This window comes from Melozone crissalis, unplaced genomic scaffold (assembly GCF_028551555.1).
Source record: "Melozone crissalis strain CALT ecotype California unplaced genomic scaffold, PUWL_Pcris_2 ptg000016l_1, whole genome shotgun sequence".
Taxonomy (NCBI): domain Eukaryota; kingdom Metazoa; phylum Chordata; class Aves; order Passeriformes; family Passerellidae; genus Melozone; species Melozone crissalis.
In genome coordinates, this window is record NW_026535794.1 from 44,252,529 (window position 1) to 44,269,226 (window position 16,698).

General features: G+C 41.5%; 2 protein-coding genes across 3 annotated transcripts in view; one reads left to right on the forward strand and one right to left on the reverse strand.

Moving 5' to 3' along the window:
- The window catches only part of DNAJC13 (DnaJ heat shock protein family (Hsp40) member C13), a 57,126-nt gene extending 46,231 nt beyond the window's left edge, over positions 1-10,895 (forward strand). Inside the window, exons 48-58 of one of the 2 annotated variants that reach the window (XR_008482934.1) lie at positions 704-778; positions 942-1,054; positions 1,480-1,649; positions 2,016-2,058; positions 2,999-3,172; positions 4,123-4,302; positions 4,550-4,690; positions 5,126-5,269; positions 6,077-6,176; positions 7,818-7,929; positions 9,303-9,389. Coding sequence is in view for 1 of the 2 variants with exons in the window: in XM_054273277.1 (XP_054129252.1) it covers positions 704-778; positions 942-1,054; positions 1,480-1,649; positions 2,016-2,058; positions 2,999-3,172; positions 4,123-4,302; positions 4,550-4,690; positions 5,126-5,269; positions 6,077-6,176; positions 9,303-9,400 (1,238 nt within the window). In the remaining variant the exon portion in view is untranslated. Of the gene's footprint in view, positions 1-703; positions 779-941; positions 1,055-1,479; positions 1,650-2,015; positions 2,059-2,998; positions 3,173-4,122; positions 4,303-4,549; positions 4,691-5,125; positions 5,270-6,076; positions 6,177-7,817; positions 7,930-9,302 lie in introns of both variants that reach the window. The other variant, XM_054273277.1, reaches the window with a different exon arrangement.
- A 141-nt stretch (positions 10,896-11,036) lies between these two features.
- Positions 11,037-16,698, reverse strand: part of ACAD11 (acyl-CoA dehydrogenase family member 11) — a 29,113-nt gene continuing 23,451 nt past the window's right edge. The window contains exons 15-20 of the mRNA XM_054273866.1: positions 15,257-15,342; positions 14,994-15,065; positions 14,313-14,467; positions 12,387-12,503; positions 11,883-11,992; positions 11,037-11,439 (exon numbers count right to left, since the gene is read on the reverse strand). Of these exons, the coding sequence (XP_054129841.1) occupies positions 11,325-11,439; positions 11,883-11,992; positions 12,387-12,503; positions 14,313-14,467; positions 14,994-15,065; positions 15,257-15,342 (655 nt within the window). The 3' untranslated portion in view covers positions 11,037-11,324. The remainder of the gene's footprint in view (positions 11,440-11,882; positions 11,993-12,386; positions 12,504-14,312; positions 14,468-14,993; positions 15,066-15,256; positions 15,343-16,698) is intronic.

Below are 16,698 nucleotides of genomic sequence, written 5' to 3' on the forward strand. Positions count from 1 at the left end.
TTTCCTCAGGCTTCCCAGCTGTTGCTCTGCTCCATTCCAGTTGTTCAGCTATTAATGAAAGCAGTAAAGACAGTACTGCAATACATCCTCAGTGAAGCATAGTGTTTCTATGCCCAGTCCTAATAACATTCTTTAGCTATCAGTTATTCCCCTGCTAGATAAGAAAAGCAGAGCTACCAAACAGGAATCACCTTTTTTTTAAAGAAGATGACAGGAAGCAGGAATAGAAATAAATAATTTTTTAAACAAATGGAAAATTTAGACCATCTCTATCATCACAGGCCCTGTGATATGCGAAGTCACTTCTGTCAGCTGATTTAAACATTAATGACTATCATATCCAAAGCTAACAAGGATGGTTTACAAAAATGTTGTGTATGACCAGTTTTTTGTCTTAAATGTGTGACCTGAAACATAGGAAATGCAGGTATTCTGATTACTTCTGAATTGTGTAGTGTTCCACTGACAAATTATTTCTGGGAATTTAGCTAATTAGCATCTAATTAAGAAGTTATGCTGTATTGGAATTTGGGATTGATTTGACATTCGTTAACTAATGTAGTGTAAGCAGAAATCCCTAAGCTTGTAATTTTCTGAAGCTTTATTGCAGTTTTGATACAGTTTTCTGTTGAGATCAGTTACATTTATCTTCCCTTTTTTGTTCTCTGTGACACAAAGTTCTCAATGCTCTTTATTTTGACAGGTCGGCAGCTTGTCCTTGAAACTTTGTATGCTCTGACATCTAGCACAAAAATAATTAAAGAGGCCATGGCAAAAGGTACAGTACTACACTGAAAGCAAATGTTTCTTCAACAATGGGCTTAAAGTGCATGGAGTGGCCACTCTTCCCTTTAAAATAATCAGTGTGGAATTGGAGGTTTTCTACTACTTGTGACCAGAAAAATATACTAAATTGGATACTCCCTATCTCTTTGTTACAGGTGCTTTAATCTACTTGTTAGATATGTTTTGCAACTCAACTCATCCGCAGGTCCGAGCCCAAACGGCAGAGCTTTTTGCTAAAATGACTGCAGATAAGCTGGTGGGTCCAAAGGTAAGAATCTTAACAGCTCATGTTGGAACTCTTTCTTGATATTACCTTCATCTCTCTAAAGGTGAGCAAAAAAATCCTCTTCTGTGTCTGAAATACTCATGTAAGGAGCAATCAGGCTTTTTCAAAATTTAACTTCTAATCTGTGAGCAGACTTCTAGAAACTGTTGTATGTACAGTAACTTGTATAAGCAGTTTGATTTCCATTTGTAATGACTTTACAGTAGAGACCTAGATTTCAGTGTCACTGGCTATTGCTATTTGAAATGATGGCACTGTTTTATTTTAATGTGTTGTGGTCTAAACCTTGACAATTCTTGCATTAAAGACAAGTTGGACATTGTAGAGTTTTCTATTTCTGTGATCTTGTCCTGTCAGTTAGTTTGTCATATGATAGACTAAGTGTCGTTTTTGTTCATCCCTTCTAGGTTAGAATCACACTAATGAAATTTTTACCTGGAGTCTTCATGGATGCCATGAGAGACAACCCTGAAGCTGCTGTTCATATCTTTGAGGGAACCCATGAAAATCCAGAATTAATTTGGAATGACAGCTCCAGAGAGAAAGTATCAACAACAGTTCGAGAAATGATGCTTGAGTACGTGGAAACCTTCTGACTCAGTTATCTTTAACTGAGACACTCTCTGGCAGTGAACCAGAGTAGCTGTAGAAGAACTGTGAGACAGAGCTCTGCCTCTAAAAAGTAGAATTCTTGCAAGCCAGACTTCAGTGAAATAAACTTGTTCATTGTTTGTGTACTGTACCAGTAAGTCAGTGATGCAGGTGCAGTTTGTGCACAATCCAGGTATTTGCTCACTGCTGTAGGATTTGGAGGGATACAATGGGGGTAGAATGGAGCTTAGAAACTGGAGCTGCTGCACAATGATGGAGGGAGACTAAGGTGTCACGTAGAGAAGACAACTGCTTCTTTTACTGCTCATTAAAACTTACTTTCTTTTTAAAGGCACTTTAAACTTCAGAGGGACAACCCTGACACTAACTGGAAGGTAAAAATATATTGTTTCTGCTTTGGGTGTGCCCAGGGAGGCTGTAAGCCACATGATAATAGATGCTTGTATTGGACTCTAACAGGCTTTTTTCTTAAAGTACTAACAGGAGTTCACTGCTGTGCTGTAAACATAACTGTTCATAACTGAAAACAGAACTGGTTTCATGTTGAATTGATGCTATTGTTACTAGCTTGCAGCTTGAAATGAGACACTTATAGATAAAACCACTGTCAGCGTACTCTGAACATTTTGATAGTTTAGGTGATTCTAAAACTCATCAAAAGTCAGCAACAAAGGAGAATATTGAGATATCACTGGCTTGCTGGAAAAAGTCCTGTCACTACACAGCCATAGTAAACCTGCTCTTGGTAAATGTGAAGTAACTTCAGTAAGTCACTGGGTCTCAAAAAATATTCCAGTCCTTAAGCCATTCCCTTGCATCAGTCCCATCAATGAGGTGTTTCAGCATGTAGTGATTCCCAGTATCTGTGAAAAGCTAGACATTACTTCCTTCCAACAGCCCTCTAGTTCAACATTAAACCAGTTTCTGAACACATCATAATGTCTATTTTGATCCAGATGAAAACTGGAAACTTCCCTGGAGTGATGGTGAGAAATCTTTTCCTGAAGTGTGCAAGGAAGGAAAGAGGTGCTGTATCATCAGCCTCATTGCTGGTGCTTCTCTTGGACTAGGGTTTGCCACTGTTGCAGTTATAGGTTCAGTTAATTGTGTTCTTTGAAAGAAAAGTTCACTGTAGTGGTCCTGCCTGCATTGCACTGTTCTTTCTGCTGTCACTTCTTACCTCAAGTTCTTTCAAGATGAAGGGTTTGTTGGCCTTGTTTCAGAGCATACAATTAGTAATCCCGTCCACTTAAAGAAACAGTTTTAGGTCTCTCAAATACCCTTGTCAATAACTTCTACTTTACAATTCAACAGCTGCCTGAAGACTTTGCTGTGGTGTATGGTGAGGCAGAAGGTGAACTTTCAGTGGGGGGAGTCTTCCTCAGGATTTTTATTGCCCAGCCGGCCTGGGTTTTACGGAAACCAAGAGAATTTCTCATTGCACTGTTGGAAAAGTTTACTGAACTACTGGAGAAAAATAACCCCCATGTAAGATGACTTTTTTTGATTCTGTACTTTGAATGTGTTTAGCGTTCTTAAGTTTTTATTCTTTTAGTTTCTGATAAGCTTAGATTCTCACATTTTATTCCCATCATAAATGGGGTTTTCTGTCTGCTTTCTGACTCTCTCTAAAAGTGTGCTGATATGTTTAGGCAGCTTTTGAACATGAGTCAAGGTTTTTAAAGTTCCTGAAGCCATAGAATTAGCTTCAGTTAAGTCTTAGAGACTTCTTTTCTGCTAGAGATGAGGCTTAACAAATGAAGTGTCTTTTAATTATTCCATGACTGACCAACCTAAAAAAATGGCACTTGTTCTACACCACCTAAAAATTTTCTGTTCTTGAGACTCTTGTTGTCCTTCTGCAACACTAAGTTCCCACTCTGGTATAAATTATGTGACTAAGGCTGCCACCTTAGTGTAATGAGTACAGCAAATGTGTTGCAGTTTAAAAATTAATTTTTAAACAGTATTCAGACAGATTCTGTTATACTTGCAGGATGGAAGCTAACTAGCATGTTGAATAAAACAGGCACCTTTATTATGAAGATGTGACAGCAGATTGTAGAGGCATGCAGAATACACAGGGCATGACGAGTGCTTCTGCACAGACTGCAGAATCCTTTAGGAATTCAGGTGGTCTCCTGAACATCCATGCTATCAGTGCTTCCACCAAGCAACTTGGGCAGATACACTGGATTCTCAATATGCTAGAAAAAGTGCTTAGGAATTCCTGTGTGCTCTGTCTTTTGGAACTAGTGAATGTTTGCCACTATTGGAGCTGATAATCATGTTCTTCACTTGTTGTTTTAACAGTTTGAGAGCAAAATGATATACAAGCATTAGGGAAAAAAATTATAATGCAAAGCAAGTGAGAAATGTTGTTATTATGATAAGGCTTTACTGACTTACATTTTCTGTTGATTTTCAATTTTCTGCAGGGGGAAACTTTAGAAACCATTACCACAGCAACTGTGTGCCTGTTCAGTGCCCAGCCTCAGCTAGCTGATCAAGTTCCTCCTCTTGGTCATCTTCACAAGATAATCCAGGCTATGAATCACAAGAACAATGCCATTCCTAAAAGTGCCATTCGTGTCATGCACATATTGTCAGACAATGAGGTACTGAATCATTTAAGTGCTTGAGGGGAGAAAAGCATAGCTGGAATTACTTGTATTGTTTACTAGTGTTCCTAAAATGACTGTTCTAACTGTAAATACTGTGTAGCAAGTGAGCAGGGACCTATAGCTAATAATGGAGAATTGCTAGATTAAACACTGAGAAATGTGTGGTGTTGGCTGACCATACCTGCAATAACCATTAATCTTGGCACAAAATAGAGTCCTCAGGATGTTTCTCTCTCTACAGCTTTGTGTTAGAGCGATGGCATCGCTGGAGACCATTGGCCCTCTCATGAATGGAATGAAGAAGAGATCGGATGTGGTTGGGATAGCCTGTGAAACACTGAATCGAATGTTTCAGAAGGAGCAAACTGACTTAGTAGCCCAAGTAAGTAGTACAATCTCAGACTGTAGAAATGTGGTATATTTAAACTGTTCAACTTAAATAGCATCTGGGGAGCCTCCTGGACACTTAACTGATGTGCTTTTCTTATTGGAAGAGTTTTTTATCTAAAAAGCAGACCTGTTCAAGGATGTTACCTGAGCATTGAAGCTTAATCCACAGGGTAGTATTGTGTCCTCTGAGAAACTGAAGTGGAATGCCAACTAATTCAACTGACTTTACACCTAGATAGAGCAGAATTGCGGACAGTATCTTTGCTTTTTCTTGTTTGTATTCATACAGCTCAGGAAAAATGGGCTCATCTTGGCATTTGTAGCAATAACTGTTGGCACTTCTGGTTCACACTAATGGTAGTGATATAAAAATTCTGTATGGAGCTTCCTGTCCATGTTAAGACAACTCATTTGGGTATGTTTGCAGGCTTTGAAAGCAGATTTGGTCCCTTATCTTCTGAAGCTGCTTGAAGGTGTTGGTCTTGAGACCCTGGAGAGCCCATCTGCAACAAAAGCTCAGATTGTTAAGACTCTGAAATCCATGTCTCGTAGCCTGCAGTATGGGGAACAGGTGAGTACTCACAAGTCCTTATCTGGGCTTTGACACTTGGTAGGTGTGTACCAAACTCTGAACATCCCTTGTTTAATCTTCTGGCTGTCATGTACCTCATTCCACCTAAAGTGTTAGCGCACTGCCACTGCAAAATGATTATGGTTTGGAATTTCTTCACCTCTTGCTTGTGGAGAAGTCGTTGGTTTAATGCATGTGAAGACCACTAATAAAAAAGACAAATTCCAAGTGCAGAAATGTTCTATGAGCTGGTTGTCTTTAACTGACAACTCTTCAGAACTTGTGTTAGAAATGTAAATTTCTCTTCTGATTTCTAAATAAACACATAAGTGCAGCAGCATTATGGATGTATACCTAATTAAATTTGTCCCAGTAACTGTGCTAGTTCTTAATGCCTTCCTCTTACCCTTTTGTTGAAAGCTTTCTCAAGGGCAGGAAACTTGGAATAGTCTTTCTTCCAAGTACTCCCTATCTTGCTGTAGTACAGGAAAAGTCCTATTCTCCCTCAGCTGTCAGTGAGTGGCAAGGGCAGCTTCTAGGGTTGCTTTTCCTTGTCACCTTTCTGGGGAACAAAGGATAAAGTGAAGCTACTGAATAACTTCTTTTGAGCATTGTGTTCAGCTGCACAATTCACATGGAAAACAAGTCTCCTTGGAAATGTGCACAGATTCCATATTGCAGTCTAAACTACTGCCACATTCTTTGGTGTAATCCCTTCAGAATGGTTTGGCAATAGAAAATGGGTTTGTTTGCCTAGAACATGACAAATGGCACTTGCTCACTCTGTTATCTCTTCAAATATTGCAGGTAAATGAAATTCTGTCCCGTTCTTCTGTTTGGAGTGCCTTCAAGGATCAGAAACACGACTTGTTCATTTCTGATACACAAACATCAGGATACCTCACAGGTTAGCAACTCTTTCCTGTTTATGTTCTGAATTATACTGAACTGTTCCTTAATTGTCACACTGGAGTCTGGAGTTACTGTTTATCCCCAGGATCTAGTGCCATCACGTGGTCTGAACAGTCAGTGCTGTAAAAATACAGTAAGTTTTTAAAACACTTACTAAAAGGTAAACTTCTTGCTGGTTGAGAATTAATTTCTCTGCATAGTCTTTACTGTACATATTTAGCAACAGGATCTGGGCACTGACAAGACTTGCAAGTACTCTGTAGTGATAGAGCAAAGATGTAATTGAAACTGATGAATGACAATAGCTTTCCATGCTTTCTTAGAATCAGTCTACTTCAGTTCTGGAACCTGTCTATATCAGTTGGCTGTGTGAATTAACACAACTTTAGGGTTAGGCAGGTAGTTGTACTGTTGGAAAAGTTGGAATACTAATAAGTTGGAGTATGAGGCTATGTTCCAGCCAGAATCAGTGGCCTGCCAGGGTGGCCTCGTGCCTGTACGTGGAGCTTGCAGCATTTGCTTCACTGCTGCAGTGGTGCACCTTGGGTGGCTCCCCTGCTGGTGCCACCAAGATTGAAATGGCACCTCAGATGCACCCCAGCCCCACTGGTAGTGAAGAGCATTTTAGCTGTGTGTGCTGTGCACTGTGTGCACAGTAAGGTTGGCAACTGAGGGAACTTCCTTGCATGGTGCAGACGTAATCCCAGATCAGTATGTCACTGCAAATCTGCTCCTGTTCTTCCTTCACTGGAGCACTTAACAGACACAGTATCCAAGTCCAAAACATCACTATCACATAAAGTATTTTCAGATGTAGCAAATAATGGCATTGCAGCAAACTGTCTGCAAGCTTCTGACTCCTCAGTAGCCATCAGCTGAACAAATGCTTGGTCTTCAAAGCTTTGCCTCACAGGTGAGGTTTTAAAGTCCTTTGTGACAAGCCAGTGTGGACACAGCTATGTGCCACAAGGAACTTTCTCATCTAACCCAATTTAGGAATCTTGGTAAAGCTTTTGAGCATAACTGAACTAATGAGGTGTAAATCAGATGGCCAAAGTTTTACTGCAAGATACTAGCATGTATTTTGAGCCTTTCAAGTCAGGAACTACACCTTCTAGAAGTAGTTGCTTGTATTTTGAGAGTAGGTATTGGAACACTTGATGTATTTTTTTCACACGGGACTCTGCGCTTTAGTGTTGAACCGGGGTTTTCTGGTTTTGTATTGTTTAATACCAGTTTGACAACACTGGAACTGATTCAGTTTGTATTGAATTTCCTTGGTATTTTCATAAATAGTATAAATTTAAATTTCATAAATGCTATAAATTTAGGAGTAGGAAGAAAATGCTGATCGATTATTGGCCAAGAACTGAAACTATATCAGATGTGGTCAGGCTTGAGACTGGGGGCAATACAGTTTTCCAATGGCCTTAAGGCCCATGCTGCTTTTAAACTGCCTAATGTTTAAGTGCTTGCCAATGTAGAATGAAGGTGCTGTACAAATGCAAAGTGCAGATGGAAACCAAGCTTTATTTTTAACCTCTCTTATCTTGTATTCTGCCTTATGTCTTGCTTCAAATTGCTTTGCTATTTGCACTTCCCTTGAAACTTCCCTTGCTTATTTCTCTTCCCTCAGGTGTCTCTTCTCCTTCCCTTCTAACTGGCAGCAGTCCCCTTCACCTGAGAAGTGGGCTTTAGATCTGCTGTGTCAGGCAGCTTGCTAACTTCTGTGTAGCTCTCTAAAGCAGGTAGATACCACCTCGCAGAACGCACGGTGCGCTCGCTGCATTCCGAGTTACAGATGCATGTCCTAGAGCTGTACAAATGCCCAGCACCGACACACCACACTGACACCTGCACTGGCTGCTACTTGCTGGTGCTACACAGGAATTCAGCTTTGGAACTGTGTTAGGATTCCTCCAAAATGGAAAAGCTTGAGGCACGAGATAACTATGGGGGATTTTTGCACTAGGATGGGTAGCAGTGGGTGTGATGCTTGGCAGGTTCCACTGATGGGCTGGCAAGAAGAGGTCCCCTCCTGCAGCCAGAGGGCTTTTTATTGCCAGAGGCACTGCTTGCTTTGCTCTCTGCCTCGCAGTACTAGTGTGGGATTGTTTGCAGGGAGACCAACCACGCTCTGATGTTCTGGCTGAAGTGGGAGAAAGGAGGGTGGGGCAGGAAAGAATAGTAAATTTGGGAGAACTCAGTGAGAATGGCTTAAAGGAGAAGAGTAGAGGACCCAGCAGAACTTAGTAGGTTGAATATTGGCAGTGTAGGCTGGAGGTCTGAGACCAAGTCGATCGCTGTATTGGTGCAGGAACATTCTGTGAGTGATCAGTTTTCTAGTCACTAATATGATAAAAATTACTGTTAAAACACTTCATGCTGCAACCTAAATTTTTATTGCATTTGTTGAAAGTTTCAATATGACTAAATTTTTAATTCCAGGCTTTAATTCCAGGGAGAGGGGCTTTGCCTGCAGGGCAAAACTTATTGCACCTATTATAATCAACATAGAAACTTAGTAATGGTGTGAGTCCTGCATCTCCAGTATAGAATTTCTGTATCCCAAGAATGCTGTCACTTTATTCCAACTGAAGGCACAAAATGCTGGCTAGACAAGCTTTAGGCAGTTCTGTTTCTTCATGGGGCAGCCCATTGGGCTACCTGGAACTATCCAACTGGGAAAAACCTTTAAAACACTGAAAAGATACACAAGGAGCCCAGTAGTTGAACACTGAACTGACTTTAATTCCATGGCAGGGCCTTTCTTTAGCAAAGGAATGCCATCCCTGCTTTACTGTTGCTTCCATGGTGGAAGGTGAGATGGGTTATGCAGGTGGTTGGGGTTCTTTTTCACTTATTTGGCACATCAGAGTAAAAAAAAACTGAGCAAGCCCAAAAATGGTCCCCACAAGCTATTCCACTTGGTAGACTAAGAAGTCTTTAGTTTCTAGTGTTCCTAAATTTTAGAAAATCTAAAGAAAAACTCTAAAATGTTCTTGTGTAAGGTGTCTGGTTGGCTCAGATGATGTATCTGAGTGTTACCAGAGGGAATAAAGCTGCTCAGTCACCCAGTAGAAGGAGAACTAATCCCCAGTATTTGTTTTCCTCCTGAAAGGCCCTGGAGTTGCTGGTTACCTCACTGCAGGGACGACGTCATCCGTAATGCCCAACGTACCACCCCCGGTAGACAACGAAGTGGGAGATGTCAGCTAAGGACTGGAAATCCTTGTGCAAGAGACAAAGGCAGACTGGCCAGTGATGAGGAACAGCACTTTCCTCCAATACATTGAAGTGAACTTACTGCCTTGCCAGGTGTTTATGACAGTGTTATTCCTTTTTTCTATGACTTTTTTTTTCTAGGAAAAGTCAGTGATTCTAACTTCCACACTGTAACACAAGAAAGCACTCTGTGGATCAGCTGAAATGGGTACACAAGAATTTTTTCTTGTTGTACATAAGCACATTTTGTTCCTTTATATTTGTTTACAAGACTGTGAATCAAACTTTCTTAGTTTTTATATTTTCTGAATTAGCATGACTGGAGTTGAGCTACAGTCTAGAAGAATTGGGCTAAAATAACTTTGACCTCACCAACCCCACTAAAAGGGCATCCCTTCATTTCTCAGTCTGATGTGATCACTTCCATTGAACATGACCTGAAAGGGTTTGTTCCTGCACCAGTTCACTCATGTCCTTAATCATTAACATTATCTTCTTCCTCGGATCAAACAGCATTAGACATTTGTATGTATAACTGGCTTGACCAAATTGATGAAGCTTCAGCAAAAAAACCTTAAAACGTTGACATGTTATGTAAGAAATTAGTGTAATTGTGAAATGTTCTATACATTATCCAGTATATAAAAACTTTCTATATTGAGTGTACATTATACAGATCATTCATATGTACATAGAATTTTAAAATAAAGGGAATTAAGAGCCTTGTTAATGAGATAAAGGTGGTATTCTTGTCTAGTTGTTCATTGACAGTGAGAGAAATTAGGGCAGTCCAAGACCCTAACTGGAACGTGGCTAAATGTGATCCTGGGCATTCTTGGTTGAAAAAACACTTCGTGCAGGTTTTGACAGCCTAGAGCAGAACTCCTGAACCAAATGTAGTAGTGCAGGTGGTTTTATAGTTGAAGTGCATTTCAGCCACTGACCTGCTGACACTTTCAACTTCCTGGAAAACATTCTTGGCAGGAAGCAAGAGGAAATGAAGGTGGATGGAAATGTAAACGAGAATTACTCGTTATAATCTTGGTTTTAAGAATCATGAGGTAAGGAACTTCATGGAATGCTTCTAGTTCTAGGTACCCTGCCACTGTACCCTGAGTGACCACTGCAGCTGTAGCTGGACACCCTGAGGCGAGTGCTCAGCTCTGGGCTCAAGGACAGAACTGGCACAGCCTCATCCTGAGGACTGAGCCAAGCCCAGGGTGTTCTCTGCAGGCTCCAACAGGAAGGAGCTTGGAGGGGGGAGTTTATTTGTTCATGCAAACAGTAAACCCTTTTGTCCTTAACTTCATTGCCCTTAAGTTACCAGCCCTGTGTAAGCTGAGAAGTGATTATCCTAACTCCAGGAATCACTCCAGGCTCCAGCTTTCTGTGCTGCCCTGAGCCTCACTTGAATGGGGCTGGGGGCAGGACTGAGTGTAGTCTCAGTGACAAGGAAGGCAGCTGTGAGCAGGAACGGGGGAGCAGAGGGTTGGACTGCAACTGAGCTTTGGAAAAGAAAAAGCAAGGTACTACCCTCCAGTGTTTGTCAATTTAACAAATACAAAAGTTTAACCTAGCTTGCAATAAATTAAATTGTGTGGCACTTCTGACTCAAAACTGCTTTGTCTACAATAAAAGGATAAAATGCTCTGATTCAGAACAAAGAAAGCACTTTAGGCCTGTTTGAAAATAGATTTTATTTAGTATTATAAAGACACCCAGATTAGTTATTGCCTGGTGTTCTGCAAATTCTTAAAAGCAAGCCCATAATTATTAAGTGTAATAAGTGAAAACAGTGAGAGAATTGCTTCCAGTTAGAATCAAGTTTTTGTGTTCATTCAGTTTTACCTTAGATACCATTATTACACTGAAACTTTTCCTTAATCTTCCCTCCATTAGAGAAGGCTTTATGCTGACATTAGATTTTTGCAGTGAGTTTCTTGGACTGATCAAGGAGCTCCCACCTTGCAATTGTTGAGAGATGAACTTCATCGGGCCCGTCTGCCAGGCGCAAGGTGCGTATGGACGCGAACCTGTGGGGGGACAGCTGAGTTAGGCCTGGCCTCCTGCCCTGCCACAGCAGCCACACTGAGCTCTCAGCACTGGTTTTGCTGCCCTTTTGACACTCCTTGCTTGAAAAGTGCTGTCACAGGAAGATACTGCAGCAAAATCTTCCTGGCAGGATTGAGGTGGGTGGGCTGGGAATTCAGAAGTTTTGCTTCTCCCCAAGGCCATAAGAGATAACATTAAGTTTTAGAAGCACATCCTCTTTACTGCTGATAGGAACTATTTTAGGCCTAGTGCCAGCTTTTATTTTTTGTAAGGCTAATTGCACTATAAAAACAATTGGTTTAAATTTTATACCTTAAAGGGACATACACTATTATTTCATGCTGAGTTGAAACAGCATGTACTGGTGTTAAAAATTATTATAAAAGAAATGCTTAGAATCTACAGGCAATCTCCTTTTACTCACATGAAAGCCAAAGGAAAATCCTGAGAAACTCCAGCTCCACCACACACTTGCACTGCACAGTCAATCACTTTCAGTACAGCTCGTGGAACAACCACTTTAGTCATGGCTACCTGTGGTTGGAAGAACTCACATAATCAGTAACAGTTTCATAAGCAAGTGAAAATATTTACCTAACACTTCTATTGAGTATTTGTATCTCTCAGTACATTCCTTCCTCTTGGGGTTGGATGAGAGCTCTGCTGTTCCCGTTTGCAGGGGATGGCAAAACTGTTTCCAGTCACTCAAAACTATCTTACTGTGTTGAGACAAGCAAGCAATGCTTGAACAGATTCATCTCCCCTTCTGACTAACTCCCCAGTCTTCTGACAATTAAAAGCATATCTTAAGGCTCTTTTCAACATGGATTTATACTCTACACTTAGAATAATAGTGTTTAACAATATGTTTTACCTTGTCTTTTAACCAGCTGAATGCACAGGCATTGCATCCAAAAATAAAATTTACCTCTCTCCTTGCTCTTCTGTTGCCCAGCATGTCGATCTTGCGGGCTGTTTGCAGCGTGAGCAGGCGAGCCTGTTCTATGCTAACACGGCATTCTGCAATCCAGTGGGCAACAACTTCCTGCAGATCCAAAAGCCAACACCAGGACATCAGTTAATGCCTCTGAGCCCCTCTTCCTCAGCATGTGCACATTCAGCCAACCTACAGCCACTTGTGTGCAAATTAAAGCATATCTGAGATGAGGCATAATAAAGAAAACACTTGACTAACAGAAATATTAAAGATAGGAAAAGAATTGCTCTGCCAGGAAACAAGAAAAGGCAAAACCTGTGGATTCTGGCACCTGATCAGACCTCACTGTGTGCTGGCCATTTTCCAGAAGCTCTTCCATGCCTGCTTTTTCCTTCCTCTTACCACCCCTCACAGCCTTCTCTCCGTATGATAAGCCCCAGTGTATAGAAATAAGGGGGTTACAGGGGAGAGGAATTCCTTGTTCTGCTTCAACTGGTGCTGTGTGGTGCATGACACAGAGGCGAACAGCTGCAGGGTGGTGCCTGCTGCCTCTGACTGATGATAAATTAGTAACTGTCTGGATCTAAAATGAAGTTATGACCTTGGCAGCCCTTCCCTGCTCTTCTTAGCTAATTCCCCCCTGCAGCCAACATACCACAGGAGAAACAAATATTTTTGATGCTTGTCAGTGCAAAAACTGTTTGGAGCCTGACCCAGCCTCCGCTTCTAGGGCTGTGGATTTTGTAGGACACAAAAGCAAATGTGCAGCACGTGCTTCCGTGCAGTCTGGAAGCTCAGCTTGGCTGGTGCCAGCAAAGGTGATCTGAACCTAGATGGGGTGTTCAGTTCTCTTCAGTCAGCAGCTCCTGGGGTCATAAATGATGGCCTGGCTGGGGGCAGGCACACTGCTACTCAGGGAAGCCACCAGCCTCACCTTGTCTTAGCCATCCTCACAGTGAAGGACCTGCATGGGCTCAGCAGCTGCCTGCAGGTGAGGCCTGTGGCTTCATCAAACATCACTGTTACTTCAGCCAGCTTCTGAGAGCCAGAGTGAGCCTCATGCACCTCTTCTCATTCTAGGTTACGGTGGTGAAGGGAAGTTGGGAAATTATATGACTGGAAATACAGACATGTAAAGTTGCTCCCTCTGGATCTGCACAAACAATTTGCTACAATCTGGGCCAGATGCTAATTCAATTTCCTCTTTCCATTGCTTTTACTTGTTTTTTCCAATAAAGCTATCCTAGCTGTTGGGAAAGATTAAAGAACACTTTAAATATGACAGGCAAACTACCAAACTCTGATGGTTCTTATACAAAGCAGACTAACATTATTTTAGCAAGCTCTTGCTCATGAAAAAGTATTTCAATCCTGAGCAAGATAAGAGCAAGGATCTCCAACCTTCCCTTCATATGGTCTGTACTTTCATAAGCAGCTACAAATATTTGATCAAAGAAGTAACATTTTCAGTGAAATTTAGACCCCTAAGTGTCTCCAGTGGTTCTGAATGGAGACAGCCAGGTGACAGAATGGATACACAAAAATGGTGAATTCATATTGTAACAGAAGCATGAACTGCCTGCCTAAAAAAATACCTGTCCAAATTGATCAGGAAAAGCAGAGAACAACACACAGTGAAAAAATCCACATTCAAATCCAGCAAAGGGTATCTAATTCATTGCACATTGCAAAGGGGAAAAAAAAAAGAAAAAGATCCTGTAGGTTATGGTGAAAAATGGGAGCCTTGCAATATGGTTTGTCTTTTTTTCCCTTTGCCACCCAAAGGTTTATGAATAGGAATTCAATGTTAGGGCACAGCTGCTGCCATGTCCATATCAGAGCCACAAGGCTGTGCTGGGCAGAACAAAGGTCAGTGTGTGCAGTGTGTGCCCAGGGCCAGAGAAGGAAGGTGCTTACGTGCTGATAGAGTTTCTTGCCGAAGGTCTGGCGCTGAGCTGCGCGCTGGCACAGGATCTCCAGAGCGGCCTCGGCCGCGCCCAGGGACCGCATGCAGTGATGGATCCGGCCCGGCCCCAGCCGGCCCTGGGCGATCTCAAACCCCCTGCCCTCACCTGGTTGGAAAGAAAAACAGGCTCTGCAAACTGCCTCCTGGAAGGGTCCAAGGCTCCAAGCAGAAGGGACCCCATAGCAAAATAAAAGAAGCAGAGGGGAAATAGAAGAAATCAGCATCTCCACCAAGTGAGAGAGCAGAGTTCTCCCTGCAGGGGACCACAGTGGTGGCCTGCTTGTTATTTCTTTTTCAGTTCTGCCAAGTACCGGCCATGGAGTGCAGCACAACATTCTTTCTAAAAGTCTGTAAAGTCTGCAAGAGCTGGTTTTGGGGGAAAAACAGCACTTAAAGGCTTTGCTTTGCTCTACCTCAAGGCAATGATACTTGCATGACAGCCAGAGCTGCCCTTCTTCCTTCTGCTCTAAGGTACATTCAAACAGCAGGAAGGCTGCTAAAGGAAGATTGGGCTCCCTCAACTGACCAGAGCTGTTTAAAATAACTAATGGTGATTCATGACACAAACCACTGTCTCATAAAGCTTGGTTCATTGTTGTATGCATTAAAAATAAATCAGTGCTGAAACTCACCCAGTATTATATTGGAGACAGGTACTCGCACATCATTGAAGTGTATCTCAAAATGTCCTCCATGGATCTCATCTACAAAGTTAGAAAACACAACAGCAGGCTAAAATGAAGGAGAATGAAAATACAGGCCTCCAGTTCCTAAGCCTTCTTCTATATATCCATTTTACTGATTTATTTCATACACAATATTTATTAGTATAACTGCAGCTTCTGAGCCTGCTAATAAATTAAAACACATATAGCTGATAAATATGATCACCTACCCATGTAGCCAAACACTGAGAGAGGTCTTATCAGCTTCAGCCCTGGGGTGTCCATGGGAACAATAACCATACTGTGCTGGTTGTACCTGATCAAGACAAAAAGCACAGTTACCTCTGAGCCTCCCTTCTGTCTGCCCCTTCTGCTTTTTTAATTTTCCTTCCTTAAATTAGGACTCGCATAAAGTCAGTGCTGAGATTTATCTGTACCACCTGCACCATTCTGCCCACACAGTGTGGCTTCAACCCTTCTTGACCCACCAGTCAACAAGTGAAAATGTTTTAGTGGCACCTAAAGCACCATGACTGAGAAACTCCTGTTGCTGCGGCTGTCACTTCTGTGCACACAGTTCTGTATCACCCAATCAGTTCCTCCCCCTCTACCTTTCTGTTTTGTTCTCAAAATCAGTTTATCAGAATCATCATCTTGGCTTGCCTAACTGGCTTAGGAATGAGAAATCCATCCCCATGTTTACATTCCTTCAGAATATTTAGGTTTTAGTCACACAGAACTGGAGGTGATGCCCCAGGTCTCTAAATTCAATCTCCAGTTCTAGCAAGTGGAGTGTCACATGATCCCCTCCATTAAATTCTCTTCAGCTTCTAAGAGCTCAACAGATGCCACTGTCTGTATAACTTCCAGCCAAACCTTCCTGGGTGCTGTGTGCAAGTTACTGATTGCTTCTTGTTGAAACCTAGCCAAACCTAAAAACTTCAGATTATCCATGGAATTTGGGCTAAAATCCATCTTAGATATAAATGTCACAATTCTTTTGCATTACAAGCTGTGTGATATTAATAGCACCAGACATGGAGCATTTCATTCATTACTTGTATAAATTTTTGCAAAAGCTTGCAATTCTAGTTTGGTAACGAGTTCAATGTGTTTGTGTCAAAGAAGAAGAGGTAAGGATCCTATTTACACATACAGGAATAAAATGAGTATATCTGATTTAAGATGTGCAATACTCTCCGCTTACACAGGATCACCTTACCAACACCCCATGTTTCAGACTTAACTTTCTGTATCTACAGATAACTTTGTGGAAAACTTAATCAGTAACTTCAGGTCTCTGATGTGCCATTTGTGCCCATTCTGATCAGGAAAGCTCTGAAAAGTTTTGCTTTTATTATATGAGCATTATTATTATTAAATTCTTCCTGGTGTTAATTGTTTTATACACTACAGTCAGAAAATAAATTGTAAGCCAGAGTTGTTGTTTATTGATGCAGACTAAACAACTGATGCAGACTAAAATTTACGTGACCAAGATAAAGCTAGTGAAGCCCCCAAAATTTCCTGATCCAGTTCAACACACAGCTGCACAAACACTGCTGCATTGCTGGTGCAATGGAGAGAGGTGGGAAGCATGCCAATGAAAGATGGTAACAGTGGAAAGGTTGGGAGGACTCAGTCAACAGCATCTGACAGCAAAACAGGAACT